Here is a 21,557-nt window from a genome sequence, read left to right as displayed (position 1 = left end):
ACTAGATGCCGCTCACAGAGGCGATTCAGCAGCGCTACACAGCAGCATGCTTTTGCTTTTGCATGATAGCAGAGATGATTACCAGCCATATTGTACCATCTACCATGCCATAAATTGGTAAAAAGATGATCGTGGTTACCAGTCCTTTTGCACTGCACCATCTGTTGCTGTCATAAGTGCCCCTGGCTGCTCTTAGCCAGGGGTGCAAAAGCCAAAATTGGGAATGACTCCCTGAGTCAATCCCTCCTTTTTAGTATCTAAAAATAGAATCAGTCCTGCCTAGAATATGGGCAAGTGTACTAGAGAACCACTGTATCATAGAACCAGAGAGCACAGCTGCTCTGTGTCAGATCCTGCAGAAATTATGAGCTGTATGCTATTCACAGGGGGTGCTCCTGCAACAACCCCACCTGTTGATTCCGTTCTTCCCTCAGCCTTCCTGGGCTACCGTAGCATTGTCCCCCCACTTGTGTGATGAAGTAATAAAGAATGCAGGAATAAGACACAGTGACTTGTTAGTGAGATATGAGTGGAAGGCAGCCTCCAGCTGCTAGGATAGTCCAAACAGGACAGTAAGGAGTGTGTAGGAGAGGAGCCCAGCATCCCTCTGCTAGTCCAGGGGCAATTGAATCTTTTCTTTACACATGAAGGGTGGGGGCTGATGGAGCTCAGCCCCCTGTTGCTGTGATTACGATGGTTATCAGCCATACTGTACCATCTACCAGGAAAAATTAGGGCCAGGCGCCCTTGATCGACCTAACAGATGCTAGTCAGCATGGTTACCAGTCCTTTTGCACTGCCCCATGTGCCAATAGGCTGATGATGAGGACGGATACCAGTCATATTGTACCATCAGCCATCCATAGCATGGGGGGAGCAAGGATGTTGGTGTTGAGTGCTGCACCATCGCGTCTATCTGCAGCATTCAGTAAAGATAGGGTGACATGTAAAAGAGTCAAGAGAGGATTGTTTTCCCTTTCACTTCTGGGGGTGGGTGGGGGGTGCGTAAATTGCCGAGCTATGCCCTGACCCACCGCGGACACTGTTTTTGACCCTAGAAGCATTTGGAGCTCAGCCAAGAATGCAAATGCTTTTCAGAGACTGCAGGAACTGTGGGATAGCTTGAGTCCTCCAGTCCATGAGCGTCCATTTGATTCTTTGGCTTTCCGTTACGCTTGTCACGCAGCAGTGCGTTGAGTCCCTGCTATGGCATCTGTCTGGAGATTTTTTTAAAATGATTTTGAATTTCGTCTTCTGTAACGGAGCGCTGATAGAACAGATTTGCCTGCCCTTACAGCGATCACGTCCGCATTGTCCATGCGGGAGCTCTTTCTTTATTTTGATTTTTAACTGCATCACCACACGTGCTGATCGGAGCTCCACGCTGGGCAAACAGGAAATATTCAAAAGTTCGCGGGGCTTTTCCTGTCTACCTGGCCACTGCATCCGAGTTCAGATTGCTGTCCAGAGCGGTCAGTGGCGCACTGTGGGATACCGCCCGGAGGCCAATACCGTCGATCTGCGGCCACACTAACCCCAATCCGATATGGTAATACCGATATTAGCGCTACTCCTCTCGTTAGGGAGGAGTACAGAAACTGGTTTAAAGAGCCCTTTATATCGATATAAAGGGCCTCTTAGTGTGGACGGGTGTGGCGTTAAATCGGTTTTACGCTCCTAAAACCGGTTTAAATGCCTAGTGTAGACCAGGCCTGGAGCCGTGCAGAGCAGTGCCAGCTCCTCAGCGCAGCGTCTCCCAGCAAGGGTGGGCAGCTGGGCTAGGCTGTGGGGTGCAGTGTGTCCCAGGCAGCTGCTTGTGCAGCCACAGCTCCTTCCTCCACCCGCCGACAGCAGCTCAGGGATGGGGCAAGTGGGCCATGTGAGTGAACGAGCTGGTGCTGGCATTCAGGCTCAGTGAGTGGGGCAAGCAGGGAGCTGGGCTGCCCGGCCCACCAGGTAAGCAGAGCTGCCAACTGCCTCTCGGCCGGGCTGCCTGCTCCATGCGGGGCCCCAGAGCCTGGCCAGGAAGGGTGACAGAGCCAGGCCCTGACTCCCCGCTTTGGGGTCGGGGGAAGCCTGCAGGGAGGTGCTAACTGACACGCTGGCACTGTGTCCCTCACTCAAGAGTGAGGCTGCAGGTACCTCCTCCCAAATACCTCCTCCCAGTACGTACGTACGTACGTACACACACACACACGTGTACACACACACACACACACACACACACACACACACACACACAGAGGCAGTATCCTCTTTGTGGGAACTTGACATATGGTAACCCTAAGCTGGATAGGGGACAATTGAGGGGTATGGGATGGGGAGCTGGGTGGGGGGCAAACAGGGAGTTTTATACTTACAATAATTTTATTTGTCAAGCCAAAGTTGTTAATCTTTGTAAACTCAAAACAAATTAAAAACTTGAAACAGTTGTCTGAAAGTGTTTTAATGCTAATATTTGCATCTCTTTGACATTTATCTATGTACTTTCTCAAAGTCTCAGATGTAATTTACTACGTCTTGGAGGTTATTGTTAGGGAAAAAACTAGAGAGAGGTTGGAGATGCCTTTGTTACTCTCCTTGTGGATGCAGTGGGGAGGAAGAACTAGAGAGGATATTGATTCAGAAAAAAGGGACCAAAGAATCCTTGGCCACAGATGTTTTTTTGGAACAAGCAGCAGAACCAAAACAATACAACCCTGCTTGTATATCAGTTCCCAGTCTTGCATCCCTGGTCAGTTTCACACCTACATGAATGTAGGCTTCTAATTCTGAGATCCATTGTTACTAGGAAAGTTGAAGCAACTGGAGAGGATGTGTGATTGAAGGTGGGAGAAGAGGTTCTAGTTGTACCCCAAACTACTTCTCCATGAACAAGATGACACAAAAATGGGATGTGGGACAAGAACTGCTTATGATTATGAGATGCATTTACTTTGGACTTGGTTGTGTGTGTGTATACGTACAAGTAATCTAGCAAAAAGGAAAATAAATCAAACACTGAAAGAAGGGGAGGATAATATATATATGTTGACTTATTCCTGGTTGCCAGTGATTTTTTTTTATTATAGTTGTTTTACTGATGAATACAGAAAAGTTTTTATTCTCTAACATTCTACTAAGCATTTTTACTAACTTCTCAAAGAGAAGAATCCTTTCCTTGCGGAGTTCACATTTTGAAGAAGTTTCAGTAATATTACCTATAAAACCATTTGAGGGGATGTATTGTTGAGATCGCTTACTCTACTATTTTTGTGACTTTTATGTCCTATTTGAGATATTAGTATGAACAGAACATATACAATTTTTACTTAAAGCATTGTCCGGTTGTTACATGTGGAGTGACTAGTAGTTTCATCAGTATTTTGTGTTTTTTTTCCAGAGTTGCATCTAATGTTTTCACTGATGGATAAAGTTCCTAATGGAATAGAGCCCATGTTAAAAGACTTGGAAGAGCATATTGTTAGTGCTGGACTAGCAGATATGGTAGCAGCTGCTGAAACTATTACTACTGTAAGTGTATGCTCTTGGGGGCGGGGGGGGGGGAAGAATATCAATAGTCAACAAGAACTAATTGCAAAGGAAAACAAAAAATCCCCCCTCCCCCCCCCCCCGGGTGGGATTACTGGGTATGTTACATGTAAGTGTAAACATATATTTTTTAAATTTAATAGATATGTCAACATACACTTTGACTTTCTCTTTGTTTAAGAGATCAGAATTTAAAACATCCTAAAAGGAATTTTGTACAATTATACCTGAATCCTCTTGCATGTTTGAACTTACTAATACTGGATCCATATATTAAAACATGAAATTTAAAGAAAATGTGCAGATGATAAATTAGAGGGAGTGCATATCAATCCCTATAGTTAGATGTATTAGCAATTTAGTTATAAAGGATTTTTTTCAATTACTTATAACTTTTTGAGATTACCTTTGAGATTTGCTACCTTTTGAGATTAAAATTTGGCATGCTTGTTCTGAACTGAGGAATGGTATTTTTTTGTGTGGAAGTTTCTCAGAAATGTTTGTTTTTCAAGCAAGAGGACAAAATATATTTTTCAGTTTAGGATTTTTTTAAAAATCCTTGATGGTGGGGGTTGTTTTTAAATAGCTGTAGCCGCACAGGAGAGAAGTGATAGACACATGATACTATGTACCACGTTCCTGCCTCTGGAGCATAGATATCCCTCCAGTGAAAACTGATTTGATTTGGCATTTATAAGGTTTTTAAATACTCAGTGTACACGTACACCTTTTTAAGTAGGAAATTTCATACCAAAAACTACATTAAAAGAATGTAAAAATTGCAAAGCCAAAGCACTCAAGTTAGGGAAATACAGTTAACATTGCCTACTCATGCCTTACCTATGCATGTGTATTATGATAGTCTCTAATTTCTAATGGTCATTAATTACGTGATCACATATTATTATTCTTTGAGTGTCCTTGTGGGTGCTCCACTTTAGTTGTCTTGATGCCCTGCTCTTGTCATCAGAAATTTGTGGTAGCAGTGCCCAGTTGGGCCACACACGTGCCGTCTCATGCTACCGCGGGCGGTTACATAGTGGTGCATGGCTAATGGTCCCTCAGTTCCTTCTCTACCGCCTTCAGCTTGAGTCGAATTGATCAGCAGCGGCCCTCTTACCTTTGATAAGATTAGCATTTAGATAGTTCATAGTTGTTGGTATAAGCAGTAGTTAGATATTCTACCCTCTATACTTATTTTATTTTTCTTTAAAAAAAAAGTTTTTCTTCCTTGTCTACCCTTATATACCCCTCAGTAAGAAGATACGTTTATCCTCCCCTGGGATTACTGCCATCCCTTTTTGTTGGGGGATAGACTTTTGCAGGCATGCCCAGACCACTGGGCTTCCAACGCTGCCTGACTTGTCAGTCCGGGTTTCTGACAGTCACTCACAATGCGTCAGCTGCCTGTACCAGCGCCAGCCCGCCGGTCAGTAAAACTCATTACTCAGAAGTGCCCATGCTGCTGGAATCTCAGGGCCAGGGCAAGAAAAGCCAGGGATCTCCAACTTAAATTCCTTATGATAGAGAAATCACTCAGGCCGGCCTTATACCCCGAGTCCAGGACACCTCTGGGCCAACGGTCACTAGCGGCAGCCTCTGACAGCGGTTCTGCCCCAGCAACATCTATGAAAGAGCCTTTACCGAAGAACGCTACCAAAAATTAGTCCCAGAATTCTCCGCACTGGGAATCAGCCAAGAAAAAGCATTCCCCGTCTGAAAAATCTACCCCAGTACCGATGGCACTTAGTGCATCAGACCATGAGACACTGGGACCCTCTGGTATTGAGAGTCCTCAGAAAGCAAAAGACCCTATGAGGGCAAGCTCGAATGGAGGTTCACAGAGCAAAGTGAAACCTTCCACCTCGGCACCCACAGAGGCGAAAAGAAGCTTGTCACCAACTGGCATAGTGTTGCCACCTGTGTTGCCTATGCTGCACTGCTCGAGATCTTTGGCACTGGTGGCTACTGTTTACACTCCCGGGATGTCAGCAATGCCATCCCCAGTACCAAAGCTCATGGTTCTGCAACAGTTCATGAGATATGTGGATCTATTAGTCCCCTCTACTTGGTACTGAGGGTACTCCATCCAGATCGGTACTGAGCCATTCAAATACTCCACCTAGATCAGCTCCACCTCTGTCTAGTGACAATGAAGACGAGGATGACCCAGTCACATATACTCCTCGTCACTCCTCACCCAAAAGTGGGCCATCTATCAGAACACCACTATCTGCAGAGGCATGGGCACTGCCCTCTGTGCCATTCCCACCAAACTCGCCATACTGGAATCCGTGGGCAGTATACAGGGCCCAGCACCGCAGGTCTACTACCCCGCCAAGATTGAGAGCCACGCAATTCCCATTGCCAACTATCCCAGCGCCCTCAGATATACAAGAGGAAGTGACTGAGGAAACCGAGGACGTATCTGACCAGAAACCTCACCACATGCACACCTCTCATCTTTGTCATCGGATGAAACCATAATGCCACCGTCCCTAACCATTGGGATGATTTCAAGGCCTTTCAGGACCTCTTCAAAACAGTGGCAGAATCCTTAGCTATTTCATTAGAACAGGTACCTGAATCTCAACATAAGTCACTGGACATACTCCAGTCATCCCCATCAGCAAAGATAGTATTACCGATCAATGATGCTAATATGGAGCCTGCCAAAAACATCTGGCAGACACCAGCAACAGCATCATGCAAGAGATCGGACAAAAAAATATTATTTGCCATCTAAAGGAGCCGAATTTTTATTTACACACCACACCAAACTCACTAGTGGTGGAGGCAGTAAATGAGAGGGGAAAACAACACCACTCCAGAACAACCCCATATGATAGACTGGAAAAGATTAGACCTTTTCAGTCGCAAGGCCTGTTCCTCTGCAACACTTCAGTTCTGCATAGCTAGTTATGTGGCCCTACTGGCAACACACACACACACACACACTATCTTTTCAAAAATGTCAGAATTTATTGATAGTGTGCTTGACAATAAAAAAAGAATAATTTAAAGTTAATATCGCTGAAGGACATCTCATCGCCAGAACAGCTTTATAGGCCTCTCTTGACTCCGCAGACATGGCTGCATGGTCCATTGCGGCTTCTGTGGTTATTCGCCATACATCCTGGCTCCCTCACTCAAGGTTCCCTAGGGAGGTCCAGGCTACAGTTGAAGACTTTCCCTTTGAAGACCCAAAATTATTTGTGGCCAAAAGAGACGGGTCTCTCCAAACCCTGAAAGACATATGGGCAACTTTGAAATCCATGGGTATCTACACGCCTGAAAATAAAAAGAAACAGGGTAGGTATTATAACGAGAGAGTCTGATCGCCTCTATACACACAACATAGAAAGTATGACCAGCACTGCAAACAACAGCAAAACAGACGTTGACGGACCCAAAACCAACCTTCGACGTCCCGACAATCCAACACTAGAGAGCAGTTTTGAAGGTGTGCTCGAGGGCACAAGACAACTGCACAGTCTAACGCTAGAAACAGACACTATCTCCCAACCATTCGGAGATGGATTGTCACATCTATGGCCTTCCTCGTTGCCATCCCAGCCGCCAGATGAGCAAGAGAATTAGGTGCCTTAATGGAACATCCCCTATACACAACATTCTTTAAAGATAAAGTTACTTTACGACCACACCCCAAGTTCCTACCCAAAGTTGCCTTCCCCTTTCATTTGAATCAACCCATTTATTTACCTTTTTTTTTCCTTCAAAAATCACATGCTGATGGGAGAGAGGCATCAGTCCACACACTGGACATCCAAAGAGCATTAGCTTTCTGCACTGAAAACAAAAGTATTCAGAAAATCACCAAGACTATGTCTCCATAACAGAATGCTCAAGGGATCAAAACATCTCAAAACAGAGACTATCCAAATGGATATCAGCATGCATCCACTTTTGCTACCAAAACACCAACCTACAAGCCCCAGTGGGAGTCCGCACACACTCTACCAGAGCACAGGCAGCATCTGTGGCCTTTCTTAGTAATGTCACGTAGATTCTCTGTGGTAGAGAAGGAACTGTGAGGGGCAGTTAGCTATGCACCACTATGTAACCACCTATAGTGGCACAAGATGGCGCTGGCACGGTGCAGTCGGGCACTGCTACGACAAATCTCTGATTACAAGCGCAGGGCATCAAGACACCTAAAGTGGAGAACCTGCAGTGAGAACCATCTCAAAGAACCTCAGTTACTGCACAAGGTGAGTAACCTTCTCTCTCTCTTTTTTGTTTTTTTCTTTTCACCTGGAGATTAGTTTTTGTTTTCATTTGTTTTATTGTTTTGCTGCTTTAATTTTAGGATTCTGAGAAATATGTAGAGCAGTTGCTTACATTATTTAATCGATTTAGTAAGCTGGTTAAAGAAGCTTTTCAAGATGACCCGAGGTTTCTTACTGCAAGAGATAAGGTATATGTTTTAATTTAACTGATCTTTGTCTTCATTTATTTTAAATTGTTGAAATCCATAATAAATTATGCCTCTAAAATCCCATTGCCCATTTATTGATGAGTCCTGAAGTCTGTTCTTATGCTAATAAACTTGTTGAATAAAAAGCTGGTTAGAATCTTTTTAAGGTAATTGGTAACCTGATTTTTATTATTTGTATTGTGGTAGTGCCCAAAGAACCCATTCAGGACTGGAGCTGGTAGTGTTGTTTAATTGTACAGCACCTATGAAGATGCTGACTGTGCTGAGGAGCTTATAGTCTAAGTGTCTGATTCAGCAAGGTTGTCACGCTCCAGGTTGTACGTATAATTCTGAATAGTCCTCTGACTTCAGTGGAATCCATCACATGCTTAAAGTTAGGCAAGTCCTGAAGTATCTTGCTGAATCGGGGCTTAAGAAAAAGCTGCTTTTCAGTATGGTAGCATTAGCCTGCGTATAAGACATTCTTAGTGTTGAATCAATTGATTTTTAATTCATCAGTGCTATACATTTCCAGGGCCTGTCAGTGACATACAAGAATTGGGGAAACCACTGACAAGCCCTGGAAACGTATAGCACTGATGAATTCAAATTGGTTGATTTAATACTAAAAAAGCCTTCGCCTGCTTCTAAGACAAACATATTGAAAAGCAGGCTACAAACATATTGGACTAGCGAAGGACATGGATTAGAGTGGTACAGATACTTGCTATAATAATGTTCAAAAATGAGAGATGTGAATTGTTTTGTATTTGAATACATTCTAAAAAAAATGAGGTTTTATACTCTTATTTTAACTATTCATTTTAGGCATATAAGGCAGTTGTGAATGATGCTACGATATTTAAACTTGAATTGCCATTGAAGCAGAAAGGGTAAGCCATTTAAATACTAATGTGAATCAAGTATTTCAAATTGAAATATGAACAGGCAAGTTCAATAATGTTTTTACATAGTGTTCTTAAAACATTTAATGTCATACTACAGTTTATTTTGAGTGCTTTTCGGATCAACAGAAATGAAAACTAAAGGCCTATTGGGGCTTTGTACCTTTTTTCATACTCTGAGGAACTTTTTCACATGACAGCAGATCAGTGATATAAATAAAAAATGTAGCCTATCAAACTGGCTTTTACTTTTAGTTTTTGTTGCTTAAATATTTTTACATTGTTTATAATGACTTAGAGTTGGGGTCTATATAAGTTTAGGACTGTTTAGAGATAGTGATTCTTTTTTTTTTTTAATTAAACCTGTCTTTATTAAAATGGTAGTTTTATTAATTATGTAAAGCTGCAGTTGAGCTGTGTATGTATCAATGCACAAATCCTTGTCTCTCCACATACTGTTGCTGGACTGCCACTATCCAGACTGATGGATAGTCCTCTTTCAAAAGTCAAACTCAGAGCTGGCAGTGAGTGCCAAGCATTTTCATTCCCCTCAGCTAGGGTAACTACAACTTTTACTTCCCTCTACTGTTTTAATTTCTGTCATTGAATCAGGCAGGAAGGAAGAGGCCATTGTCATCACTTTCTGTCCTATTGCACTTTTACTTTATACACACTTGTTACTTTCTTTTTCTGTGAGATAATGATGACAACAATGGAGGAAGTGGGATGAAAGAAGAAAAAAGACATAGGTGCACTGTGTGTGGGGAGCCTAGTGCAGCAGTTATTCACCAGGATTTTTGTGACCTGTGAGCAGACTGTGAATTTCCACAGCAAGGCAGCAGTTTCAAGCTGTAATTTGAAGGAGAGAACTTCAGTCAAAGAGACCATGAGATGGTCACTAGGTCCAGAAGGACCTGGTATCAATCAGGGCATGGTCTATTCTTGAGGTGGAAATGTCAAAGGCAGAAAGAAAATCCTTGTGTCCAGACAGTAGGAACCCTCGGGAAGTAAGCATTCAAACTGAGAATGCAAAACTTGGTAAGCTGTAGAGACACTTTTTTTGGCCAGGAGCCTTATTTGGAAAGATGAAATTGCACATTCTCTGTCCTATGGAATGTCAACATAGGATTATATACAAACCCTGAGTATGCTGTGACAATCTGCATCTAAATTCTGTAGCCGTCTCATATATAGGGCCTTACCAAATTCACGGTCCATTTTGGTCAATTTCACGGTCATAGGATTTTAAAAATTGTAAATTTAATGATTTCAGATATTAAAATCTGAAATGTTATGGTGGTGTAATTGTTAGGGGTTCTGACCCAAAAAGGAATTGTGTGGAGGTTGCAAGGTTATTGTAGGTGGGGTTGTAGTATTGCTGTCATTACTTCTGCTCTGCTGCTGGCAGCAGCACGGCTGTCAGAGCTGGGCAGCTGGAGAGCGGCAGCTGCTGGCCGCGAGCCCAGCTCTGAAGGCAGACCCACCACCAGCAGCAGCGCGGAAGTAAGGATGCCATGGTATGGTATTGCTGCCCTTACTTCTGTGCTGCTGCCTTCAGAGTTGGGACCTTGGTCAGCAGCCACCGCTCTCTGGCCGCCCAGCTCTGAAGACAGCAGTCCAGAAGTAAGGTTGACATGGTATGATATTGCCATGCTTACTTCTGAGCTGAGTGCTCAGCCAACAGCCATTGCTTTCCAGCTGCCCAGCTCTGAAGGCAGCGCAGAAGTAAGGTTGGCAATACTGTGCCCCCCCCTTAAAATAATCTTGCAACTCCCTTTTGGGTCAGGACCCCAATTTGAGAAACGCTGGTCTCCCCTGTGAAATCTGTATAGTACAAGGCAGCGTTTCTCAAACTGGGGTCCACAAGGGTACTCCAGGGGGTCCACCGGTCCCGTTGATCAACTCCTCCCCCTCTCTTCCAGTGCCTCTTGCACACCGGGGAACAGCTGTTTGGTGGCATGCAGGAGGTGCTGGGAGGGAAGGGGAGGAGCAGGGACGGGACATGCTGGGAGGAGGGGTGGCAGGGATGGAGCGGGGGCAGAAAGAGGTGGGGCCTTGGGGGAAGAGATGGAGTGGGGGCGGGGTCCGGGGCTGAGCAGGGCTGTTGGGGGGCCTGTGAAAAAACTTAAATCAAAATGGGGTCCTTGAGTTGCTAAAGTTTGAGAACTGCTGGCATAGAGTAAAAGCACACAAAAGATCAGATTTCACAGTCCATGATGCTTTTTTCATGGCCGTGTGTTTGGTAGGGCCCTACTCATATAAAATGAATCTGCTTATAATAACCATATGATAGCTGTATCCAGTAAAAATGGTTCCTTCTTATAGTTTACTATTATGGGTGGAGACTGTATTTTTCTTTTAATTCTGGTTTTAAAATTATGAAGTAATTCAGTATCTATTTTAATTTGAAAAACTGAAAACTTTGTATTCAAAGAAGTCAAGGTTTTTGTGTAATTATTAAGTTTATGTACAAGTCAATGTGATTCCTCTAAAACTTAAACATTCATACCATGTTGACATTCATAGTCAGTTGTGTTTTCAGTACCTTATATATCTTGTTGCTTTTTTCAGGGAGTCTCTTAATTGTGAACACTATTTACACACAGCACTGATGGGTGAGGTCTCTGACAGCTACTCATTAACAAACTTGTCAGCTCACGTGATCTGAAAACCACTTATTTGCAACAGTCAGAATTGAAAATTAAGAGCCCTGATCACTTGGGCAAAAACATTTTAGGTCTAATGTTTAAAAAGTTGCATTTTTAAGGGCAGAGGATAGTTACTGTTACTTTAAGCAAATAGAATCCTAAAACATAGTTCCTGACAATAGTGTATAGTGTGTTGTGTCAGATCTGGTTGAGCTCCACTTGTTGGACAGTTACCAGACTGCTGTGCGGGAGGATCCAAGTGCTGAATCCCACAGCTTGTTGGGACTGGGTAGAGTTCATGGATTCCCCCATAGCCCTTGGCACCCCAATACTTCTGGTTGGCTGGGGCAGCCATGAGAGGCTTGGCCCCCTGCAGAGGGGATATTAGTATTGCAGTGCCTCTGTCAAGTGAGCAGTTCCGCTTGCTGGATGAGGTGGAATCTCTATTCTTCACACCTGCTGAAGAGAGGTGAGCTGTGCTTCCTCATTCGTCCCCACTCTAGTTCAATGATTCATCTTGACTGACTACCCTGAAGCCACAGATTAAGGGGAAATTCCCCCCCTTCGTTTTCTCTGCATTTCCCTAAGCAGTTGCTTTATACCAAGCTGGGGCTTTTCCCACATCTGCTGAATATCATGAGTTTGAGGGGGTGCACTTTACCATTTCTCCCAGCAGGGTTTTGAATCCATAAGACCTTGAACTGTATCATTCCCCCTGCTTCTGGCATGATTTTTGACCACTGAAATGGTCGACACTGATTTTCTTCCCGGGTAAAGGTAAACTGTGAGCTCAGCTTCTGGGCCACTGTGTCTGGCCTTATTCGGTTTGCATCTGTGCGCTCTGGAGTTACCTGGTTACACCATTTCCCACTAACAACTCAAAAGAAATATTTTCTCAGGTATTCCCACAGTCAGCATCTCAGAACATTCCTTGGTGTCCATATGGACTTGGGCTACAGGTAGGGCAATCGTTCATCATAGAAACTTTTACCCACATCTGTTTGCCTGTCAGTGCCTTATATGGAAAATTTCACATGGGATTTCACCAGAGTTGTGCAGCGCCAGTGTCCTGTTTTTGCTAATCTAGACTGGGGTAAACTATAATCAGTAAAAGAGATTGCTATGCCCCCTAAATTATTAAAGGAACCCACTTTGCAGAAGCTTGGAGCCCAGTTTTCTCCAGGTGAGGTAATATAAAGAGAATTCCACTAGATTTTCATTCACCAAAGTCCAATTTCTTAACACAGTTTCCAAACAAAGATTCCTGATTAAGTCTGTGGTTCCTCCCTAGAACCTACATCTAGTTCTTTCACAGTTTAGCCTTTCTACCACCATTTGAACCACTAATGACATTCCTAGCCTATAGTTTTCCTAGAGGTCATAATATTAATGTGAATGGTAGAAAAAGTGACTGTTTTGTCATCATCTTCCTATTCAGAATTCTTCTGCATATCATTCATTCCATGAATTTGTCCAAGTTTTCTACCTTTTGGTCGGTTTTACTTTAACCAGGACATTTTCCTGCCTAGTTTGTGCCCTAAACCTTGAGCAGACAAAATAAAGCTTTGATACCTGTTAAATGCTTCTATGGCCCGAAAATCAGCATGATCCCATCATTCAGAAAATCCTGAGAACTATGCCAAAGCCAAGGCTTCAAGACTTACAGTAACCTAAAGGTGCTATACTTACATTTCTGAGACCTTTAAAAGGCCATCAGATAACCCTGTACTGCAAGATGCTTTTTGTCCTAAAATCACTGAGTTGTCTGAAGTGTTCCATAAGACTACTATCTTGTGGCCCTTGCATACTTTGTGAGGCACTACAGTCTTAATATTGTAGTTCTGCTGATTCCGCATGTAGCGGTGGGATTTCAGGTCTGCTGTCTCAGAACCACCTTCCAGTGGTTTGCATCCAATACTTCTTTGGTGTGTCTGTGACAATAATGGCTTGCTCTCTTGCTTTTATGAACTGCATTTCGCCGCATTGTTACTTGGCACCCGTCAAATTGCACTAGTAACAGGAAGACACAGAAAATGCATTCCTTATGTGATCATTCTTTTCTGGAACTCTAACCAGTACGTGGACACCTGCCTTTCAGGTGTTTATGCAAATTACTGTTTGAAATTATTCCTAGCTAATTGCAGTTCTGACATTTCCAAGCAACATTAGTTGAAGAAATGTATGGAAACACTTGGTCATCTTTTGGTTACTGTTTGAATGGGGTGGGGTTAGGGGGAATGGAAGAGGGAATTACCTTTCATTTTGCAACAGTTTAATTGAGGTTGGATCTCTTACCTGGTCATTTATTCCCTTCCCTTTAATCCTAGTTTCTTGTTAACCTGGTATAGCAGGTTTCTCTTCACAGTTTTATGGAGTTTTCGTTTCATGTTGCTTTTAGGGTTGGATTGAAAACCCAGCCTGAGTCCAAATGCCCTGAACTGCTTGCTAATTACTGTGACATGCTGTTAAGAAAAACACCACTAAGCAAAAAATTAACCTCTGAAGAAATTGAAGCAAAGCTTAAGGAAGTGGTATGTGCATGCTCTCAACTTTTTTAATTAAGCTAAGAAATAATTTTTGCTGTTTTTTCAGGATTTCATCTTCAAAAATGTTGCTACACTTAGAATATTAATAGTTGAAACTGAAACCTCCACAGAGAATATTTATATGTCCATATGCTGTCACAGGACAGCAATGTCAATGTGCTAGTTTACAATTTACATATTGTGTATTACGTATATAATAGACAAGAATCTGAAAATATAGACAGGAAATTAAAGTTTAAATACAAAGCAGAGCTGATGCACCATTGAAGGGCTTGCTCCTCAATGATTCAGTTGAAGAAATTGGTGATTAGGATACTGTAGCAATTTTACAACTGGTGACTAGCTTGTAACATGATCCTTTTGTAAGGAAATCTAAAGTAGCCTTGCGCTAGTTTTGTTTATGGTGATATGTGGGACCAGGTTTGAGGGGTTGGGGGGGAAGAAAACGAAGTGGTTTGATTTGGCATGGAAATTAATAGACATTGAAATTTATTTTTAACAGCTTTTGGTACTTAAATATGTACAGAATAAGGATGTGTTCATGCGATACCACAAAGCTCACTTAACAAGACGTCTGATACTAGATATATCAGCGGATAGTGAAATTGAAGAGAATATGGTGGAATGGCTGAGAGTAAGTATCCTGAAACCTTGTTTGATTTCTTAGTTCCTGTTGATGATGATCAGTTATTCTTCAATTTAAATGTTTCTCCTGTCATGTGACTTTTCTATTTTAAATTATACCCAGTTTTGATATTTATGCCTCTGTATTAGGGCTGTCGATTAATTGCAGTTAACTCGCATGAATAACTCAAAAAAATTAATCGCGATTAATTGCATTTTTAATCGCACTGTTAAACAATCGAATACCAATTGAAATTTATTAAATAATTTGTATTTTTTTATATTTTCAAAGATATCATTTCAGTTGAAACACAGCATACAAAGTGTACACTGATCACTTTATATTGTGATTTTTATTACAAATATTTGCACTGTACAAGTGATAAAGAAATAGTATTTTTCAATTCAGCTCATACAATTACTGTACTGCAATCTCTAGCATGAAAGTAGGATTTACAAATGTAAATATTTAATTTGTTTCATATCTGCACTCAAAAACAAAACAACGTAAAACTTTAGAGCCTACCAGTCCTCTCAGTCCTACTTCTTGTTCAGCCAATTGCTCAGACAAACAAGTTCGTTTACATTTATGGGAGATAATGCTGCCCGCTTCTTATTTACAATGTCACCTGAAAGTGAGAACAGGCATTCACTTGGCACTTCTGTAGCCGGCTTTGCAAGGTATTTACGTGCAAGATATGCTAAAACATTCATATGACCCTTCATGTGTCAACCACCATTCCAGAGGACATGCTTCCACGCTGATGACGCTCATTTAAAAAAAGTAGGCGTTATTTAAATTTGTGAATGAACTCCTTGGCGGAGAATTGTATGTCTCCTGCTCTGTGTTACCCGCATTCTACCATATTTCATTTATGGCAGTCTCAGATGATGACCCAGTACATGTTGTTCATTTCAAGAACACTTTCACTGCCGATTTGACAAAATACAAAGAAGGTACCAATGTGAGATTTCTAAAGAGAGCTACAGCACTCGACCCCAGGTTTAAGAATCTGAAGTGCTGTCCAAAATCTGAGAGGGAAGAGCTGTGGAACATGCTTTCAGAAGTCTTAAAAGCAACACTCCGATGCGGAAACAACAGAAGCCAAACCACCAAAAAAAAACCCGCCAACCTTCTGCAGTTGGCATCTGACTCAGATGATGAAAGTGAACATGCATTGGTACACACTGCTTTGGATCGTTGCCAAGCAGAACCTGTCATCAGCATGGAAGCATTTCCTCGGGAATGGTGGTTGAAGCATGAAGGGACATATGAATATTTAGCACATCTGGCACGTATCTTGCAACACCAGCTACAACAATGCAATGCGAATGCCTGTTCTCACTTCCAGGTGACATGGTAAACAAGAAGCAGGCAGCACTATGTCCCATAAAGGTAAACAAAGTTGTTTGTCTCAGCAATTGGCTGAACAAGACGTAGGACCGAGTGGACATGTAGACTCTAAAGTTTTACATTTTGTTTTTGAGTGAAGTTATTTTTGTACATAATTCTACATTTGCAAGTTCAACTTTCATGATAGAGATTGCACTACAGCACTTGTATGAGGTGAATTGAAAAATACTATTACTTTTGTTTTTACAGTGCAAATATTTGTAATCAAAATAAATATAAAGCGAGCACTGTACACTTTGTATTCTGTGTTGTAATTGAAATCAATATATTTGAAAATGTAGAAAACATCCAAAAATATTAAAATAAATGGTATTCTATTGTTTAACAGCTCAATTAATTGTGTGGTTAAGTTTTTTAATCATTTGACAGCCTTACTCTGCATAAATTCCAACATTTTGCAGATGTGGAACAGGACCTGTGAATTATTTTTAAAATGTTTTCTCTTCAATAATGAAACTCTTAAAAAAAACAAAACAAACCTTAGCTACTGGTTAAATTTTAATTTATTATGAAAATGAGACCAATGTTTTATGAATTGTCGTTTAGTATAAAGGATGTAAAGGGTTATGTGGAGCAAAGTGAGTTGTGGCTTAACATCAAAGGTGAAAGTAAGCCGGTCCTCTCTGGTACGGAGTACCGGCAAGAGCCAGTATGCCGTGCCAGACGGCACCGGCTTCTGCAGCGGGGATTTAAAGGGCTCTGGGCTCCCTGCTGCAGCGGGCAGCCCAGAGCCCTTTGAATCCCGCCCGCGGCTGGGGCCGGATTTAAAAGGCTCTGGGCTGCTGCGGCTGCAGGAGCCCAGAGCCCTTTAAATCCTGCCCACAGCTCCGGCGGCCGGGCTGAGGCCGGATTTAAAGGGCTCTGGGCTGCCGCGGCTGCAGGAGCCAAGAGCCCTTTAAATCCTGCCCGCAGCTCCGGCAGCTGGAGCTGCGGTGGGGATTTAAAGGGTCCGGAGCTCCACGGCAGCCGGAGTCCCGGGCTCTTTAATTTGCCCCTGAGCCCCGGGGGCTCCCAGCCACCTCTGCAGCTGGGAGCCCCGGATTGATTTAAAGGCCCTGGGACTCGGAGCCACAGGGCCTTTAAATCTTGAGACGCCATGCCTCTTCCCGTTGAGGCCACGCCTCTTCTGACTGAGGCCACGCCCCCTCAGTACTCCGGCAGTACCGGTAAGTCTTGTAAGTTACTTTCACCCCAGCTTAACATGGAAAAAAAAGCCCAGACAGAACTGTTTTACTTTATGAAAGGATACAGTTTTTGTGTTCATGAAGACTTTTTTACATTGGAATCATATGCATTCTAAGGGCTAATCTTGCGTCCTGATGCATAATGGGAATTGTGTACATAGAGGTCTGTTCAATAGACCATACGTGGGATTTGGCTTTCTCAAAATTATTCTGTAAAATCCTGTGCATATGTTCTTGTAACATTGGGTGATACAGTTAGGCAAACCATCTGACTTGAAACTGAGCAGATTAGTTCCTGCCATATCAAAAGAACAGCCCTAGGGCTAGATGTGCAAAAGTTGTGAAGCCATCAGGTATTTACACATCCAGATGACCAGGTACACTGCTAACTAGTTGTTGAGGCATCCAAATAACAGATTTGTGAGTGCGTTCATGGAATTGCACATAAGTTAACTGTACATTTTGCATGTTTATTTGCATACCTTAAACTTTTTGGTTTAAGCCCCTTCAGTTTATAGGATCTGTCAGTCTCTTCATGTTTTTACCTTTTTTTGTTGATTCTTGAAAGTAATTGCATTTTCTTTCGGCCCTGATGTGATATATCTACAGAAAGATTGCAGCGTGCTATCACAAAACGCCACAATCTGGTTTTTTTGTTTTGTTTTGTTTTTTACTGAAATCATTTATTTTTAAATTAGTTATTGTAAGCCTCAAGACTGATGTATGTAAGCTTTTATCTTAAAGATTGTGGTGTCTTGGTATAATTTGTTATCTGTTTATACAGGAAGTAGGTATGCCAGCAGACTATGTAAACAAGTTGGCCAGGATGTTCCAGGATATCAAAGTATCTGAAGACTTGAACCAGGCCTTCAAAGAAATGCACAAAAATAATAAATTGGCCCTACCAGGTATCGTTCTCAAATGTGTGTTGATATTAGTTTTACTCATGTTAAAAAATAGTTCTTTTAAAACTTGGAATTTCTATCATTTTTAGACTTCAGTTTGAACATAGGTTGTCAGTTAGAACACATCTTGTTTTGAGGTCAAAAACAGTTAATATGCTCCTTTGCTATCTGGTTTGGTGGTATATTTTCAGATTAATATATTTTGATACTGTCTGGTTTTTTTGTAGCTGATTCTGTGAATATTAAAATTTTAAATGCTGGTGCCTGGTCTCGAAGTTCTGAAAAAGTGTTTGTATCGCTACCCACGGAATTAGAAGACCTTATCCCAGAGGTGGAAGAGTTCTACAAAAAGAATCACAGTGGCAGAAAACTGCACTGGCATCATCTCATGTCCAATGGAATTGTAAGTATATTGAGTTTACTATTCATTTTTAATGTATAAAATCTGTTTCTGTCTACAGTAATAAGCATATATGCTTGAACTTAGAAAAACAACTGATGAACAAAAAAACCTAATGAACAAAAATGTATTTTTTTTTCTGTTTTCAGATAACATTTAAGAATGAGGTTGGCCAGTATGACTTAGAGGTAACAACGTTTCAGCTGGCTGTGCTGTTTGCATGGAACCAAAGACCCAGAGAGAAAATCAGCTTTGAAAATCTTAAACTGGCAACTGAGCTCCCTGATGCAGAACTTAGGAGGACTTTATGGGTATTTTCCCTTTCTGTTGAAACAGATTTCTTCTTTACCTTTATTTAATACTTAAATAGCCACCTGAATATTTTTTTAAAAGTACTAACTCTGGCAGTGCTTTTGAAATTGAAGAGTGAAAACCTTTCCTAACTAGCCTTTTAGTTGCAATGGTGCTTCTTTGTGCTTTACATTAATATGTATAGCCTTTACCTATAGGCATTCTTTCCTATCAAGATTGCCCAACTTAAACTTTTAGAGGCAGCTAAGTCTTTCTGGCCAGATGTTGCTTAGAGGATGTAATTGTAATAGTTTGTTTTTGTTGTAGGACTCATCAAGTTTTAGGAGTTCAGCAGTTACTAATTAATTGTACTTTATTTAAAAGTGACTTAATTTTGGGGGGAACACTTCTGTAATCCACTCAGATCAGCAGAAACTCTAGAAGAAGAAATCTTGAATGGATCAGATTTACCACTGGCCATTTCTGTGGCTATGAGTTCATACACTTCAGCTCTTCTGAATGATACTGTTTATATTAAAACATTTCAAAAAGAGAAGTGTGGTAAATAATGTGTCACAACAGTGTTTAATAAATCATTGATTTGATGCTGATTAGATTATTATGAGTGCCAACAGTATGCATGAGCTTTTTACAATCAAATAAGACTACACAGTCCCTGTACCAATGAGCTCTCTGTTATGCAGTTAAATCCTAAAGGTTGGTTGGTTCTGTTTTAAGGGTCTAATGTTTCATTTTCATGGTCTCTTCCCCTCTCCCTTTTCTCTGTAGTCTCTTGTAGCATTTCCAAAGCTGAAACGTCAGGTTTTATTGTATGAACCTCAAGTTAATTCGCCCAAAGACTTTACAGAAGGAACTCTCTTCTCAGTGAACCAGGAGTTCAGTTTAATGTAAGATATTCTTTGAAAATGAAAGTATATAATGTTTTAGTACTAAAGGATTTCTCTTGAAATAAGCTGATTTCTTAATCACTTAGCAATGAGATGCAAAATTGAGGTTTTGATGACTTGTCACTAATGAGTCCACGGCACGTCAAGCAGGAATAAGTGTGTTAGAACAGAATCTGAGTAGAAGATTGATACTATCTACATTTTACCCTATGGTGTCAGAAACAATAGGACTGATATTTTCACTTCTTGTTCTAAATTGTTTAATGTTTCTGTGCACTGTTAAAAAGTGGCTCAGCTACTGTATCTTACAATAGAGGTGACCGTATTGCAGTGAGGAGTGTAGAAATCTCATATTCATGCTTTGGGATCCTTCAGAATGAAAGATGCTATAGAAATAAAACATTAACAACATATGATATACATTTGCTTCTGGGCACTTGATGTAGAAGATATTAGCTCTTTTTATCATGAATGGCGGCTTGCAGTGGGGATCAGATTCTGTGACTCTCTCCTATTTGCTGCTAGGCCTTGTTAGAGGGGGGATATAGTGACAACTGCTGCTTAGTCCCCAGTAGCTGCTGAGTCCCATGCAAAGGGCTGAAGATGTCCCTGTTTCCTTCTTGGAACGTACCCTGGGAGAACGGATGACAGGACACCATGATACAGAGGAAACAGTCTGGAAAAATGTTGGGGGTGAAAATTGAATAATTCCATCACCATGATTATCATATTTATCATAATTTATCTGATTTTTTCATATTTTTGTGATAGATAGACAGCTGGCCTCTATGATGAACAATAAAGTAGCCCAACTTCCTAATTTTATTTTTGTATAAACTCCTTGTCCAGAACCCTGAACTTAATATTGTACGTGAAGTATTTTTGTCTGTAAAAAAAGATGTCAGTTTGACATCTGTTGTGTTGTTTTTCATCTGTTGATGCATTAAACTAACCTACACATATTTTGGGGATGGGGTTTTGAATTGTGTATTGACTGCCAATGAGCCATTTTCAACCATTGCTGCAGTACTGTTATACTAAGTCAGTACTGCTTTGCTGTAAGTCTAATGTGAATTCCTTCTTAATGTAAAATGGGTATGTTTTGGCTTATTTTCATATATAATTGACTCTTTCAGAAAAAATGCTAAAGTTCAGAAAAGGGGTAAGATAAACTTGATTGGCCGGTTGCAACTCACTACAGAAAGAATGCGAGAAGAGGAGAATGAAGGAATAGTCCAGCTAAGAATATTACGAACCCAGGTAAGTAAAGTTTAACAGAGCAATGTAAAACAGTCCCATTTCCTTTGGTGTACTACTACTACCATGTGCCACCTCTGTTTCTGAGATGTTCTTCCATGAAAAGCTTATTAAACTGGATAAAAATAGCTTTAAACTCAACCTCACGAAGTCTGCAGAGCACAAGGAGTCTGGGTTGTTATGCTGCTTTACCGCTATTGTTTAAAAGTACTTATTGTTTCTATTCTGCACCACTTGAAAAAGGCTGTTTCCAAACTGTATTTCCTTTCAGTTTTATTTAGACCAGCGGTTCTCAAACTGGGGGTTGGGACCCCAAAGTGGATCGTGACTCCATTTTAATAGGGTCACCAGGGCTGGAGTTAGACTTGCTGGGGTTGGGCTGAATCCCAGGGCCAAAGCCCGAGCCCAAGGGGTTCAGCCCTGGGTGGCAAGGCTCAGGTTTCATCCCCAGGCAGGGGAGGCCTGTAGTCCTTGGGCTTTGCTTCCTTTCCTCTCCTCTCCTTCTC

The 21,557-nt window shown here is 41.6% G+C and overlaps 1 protein-coding gene across 3 annotated transcripts in view; it reads left to right on the top strand.

Annotated features, from left to right (window-relative positions):
- Positions 1–21,557, top strand: part of CUL5 (cullin 5) — a 73,380-nt gene that overhangs the window by 44,303 nt on the left and 7,520 nt on the right. For all 3 annotated transcript variants that reach the window (XM_045018432.1, XM_045018442.1, XM_045018445.1), the window contains exons 9-18: positions 3,383–3,513; positions 7,862–7,969; positions 8,798–8,862; positions 13,921–14,053; positions 14,571–14,702; positions 18,075–18,198; positions 18,423–18,598; positions 18,745–18,906; positions 19,676–19,794; positions 20,931–21,054. In XM_045018432.1, the coding sequence (XP_044874367.1) occupies positions 3,383–3,513; positions 7,862–7,969; positions 8,798–8,862; positions 13,921–14,053; positions 14,571–14,702; positions 18,075–18,198; positions 18,423–18,598; positions 18,745–18,906; positions 19,676–19,794; positions 20,931–21,054 (1,274 nt within the window). The remainder of the gene's footprint in view (positions 1–3,382; positions 3,514–7,861; positions 7,970–8,797; positions 8,863–13,920; positions 14,054–14,570; positions 14,703–18,074; positions 18,199–18,422; positions 18,599–18,744; positions 18,907–19,675; positions 19,795–20,930; positions 21,055–21,557) is intronic.

The sequence above is a fragment of the Mauremys mutica genome, chromosome 1, assembly GCF_020497125.1.
Source record: "Mauremys mutica isolate MM-2020 ecotype Southern chromosome 1, ASM2049712v1, whole genome shotgun sequence".
Lineage (NCBI taxonomy): Eukaryota > Metazoa > Chordata > Testudines > Geoemydidae > Mauremys > Mauremys mutica.
Note: the sequence above shows the minus strand (reverse complement) of the source record. Positions and strands in the feature narration are given on the sequence as shown.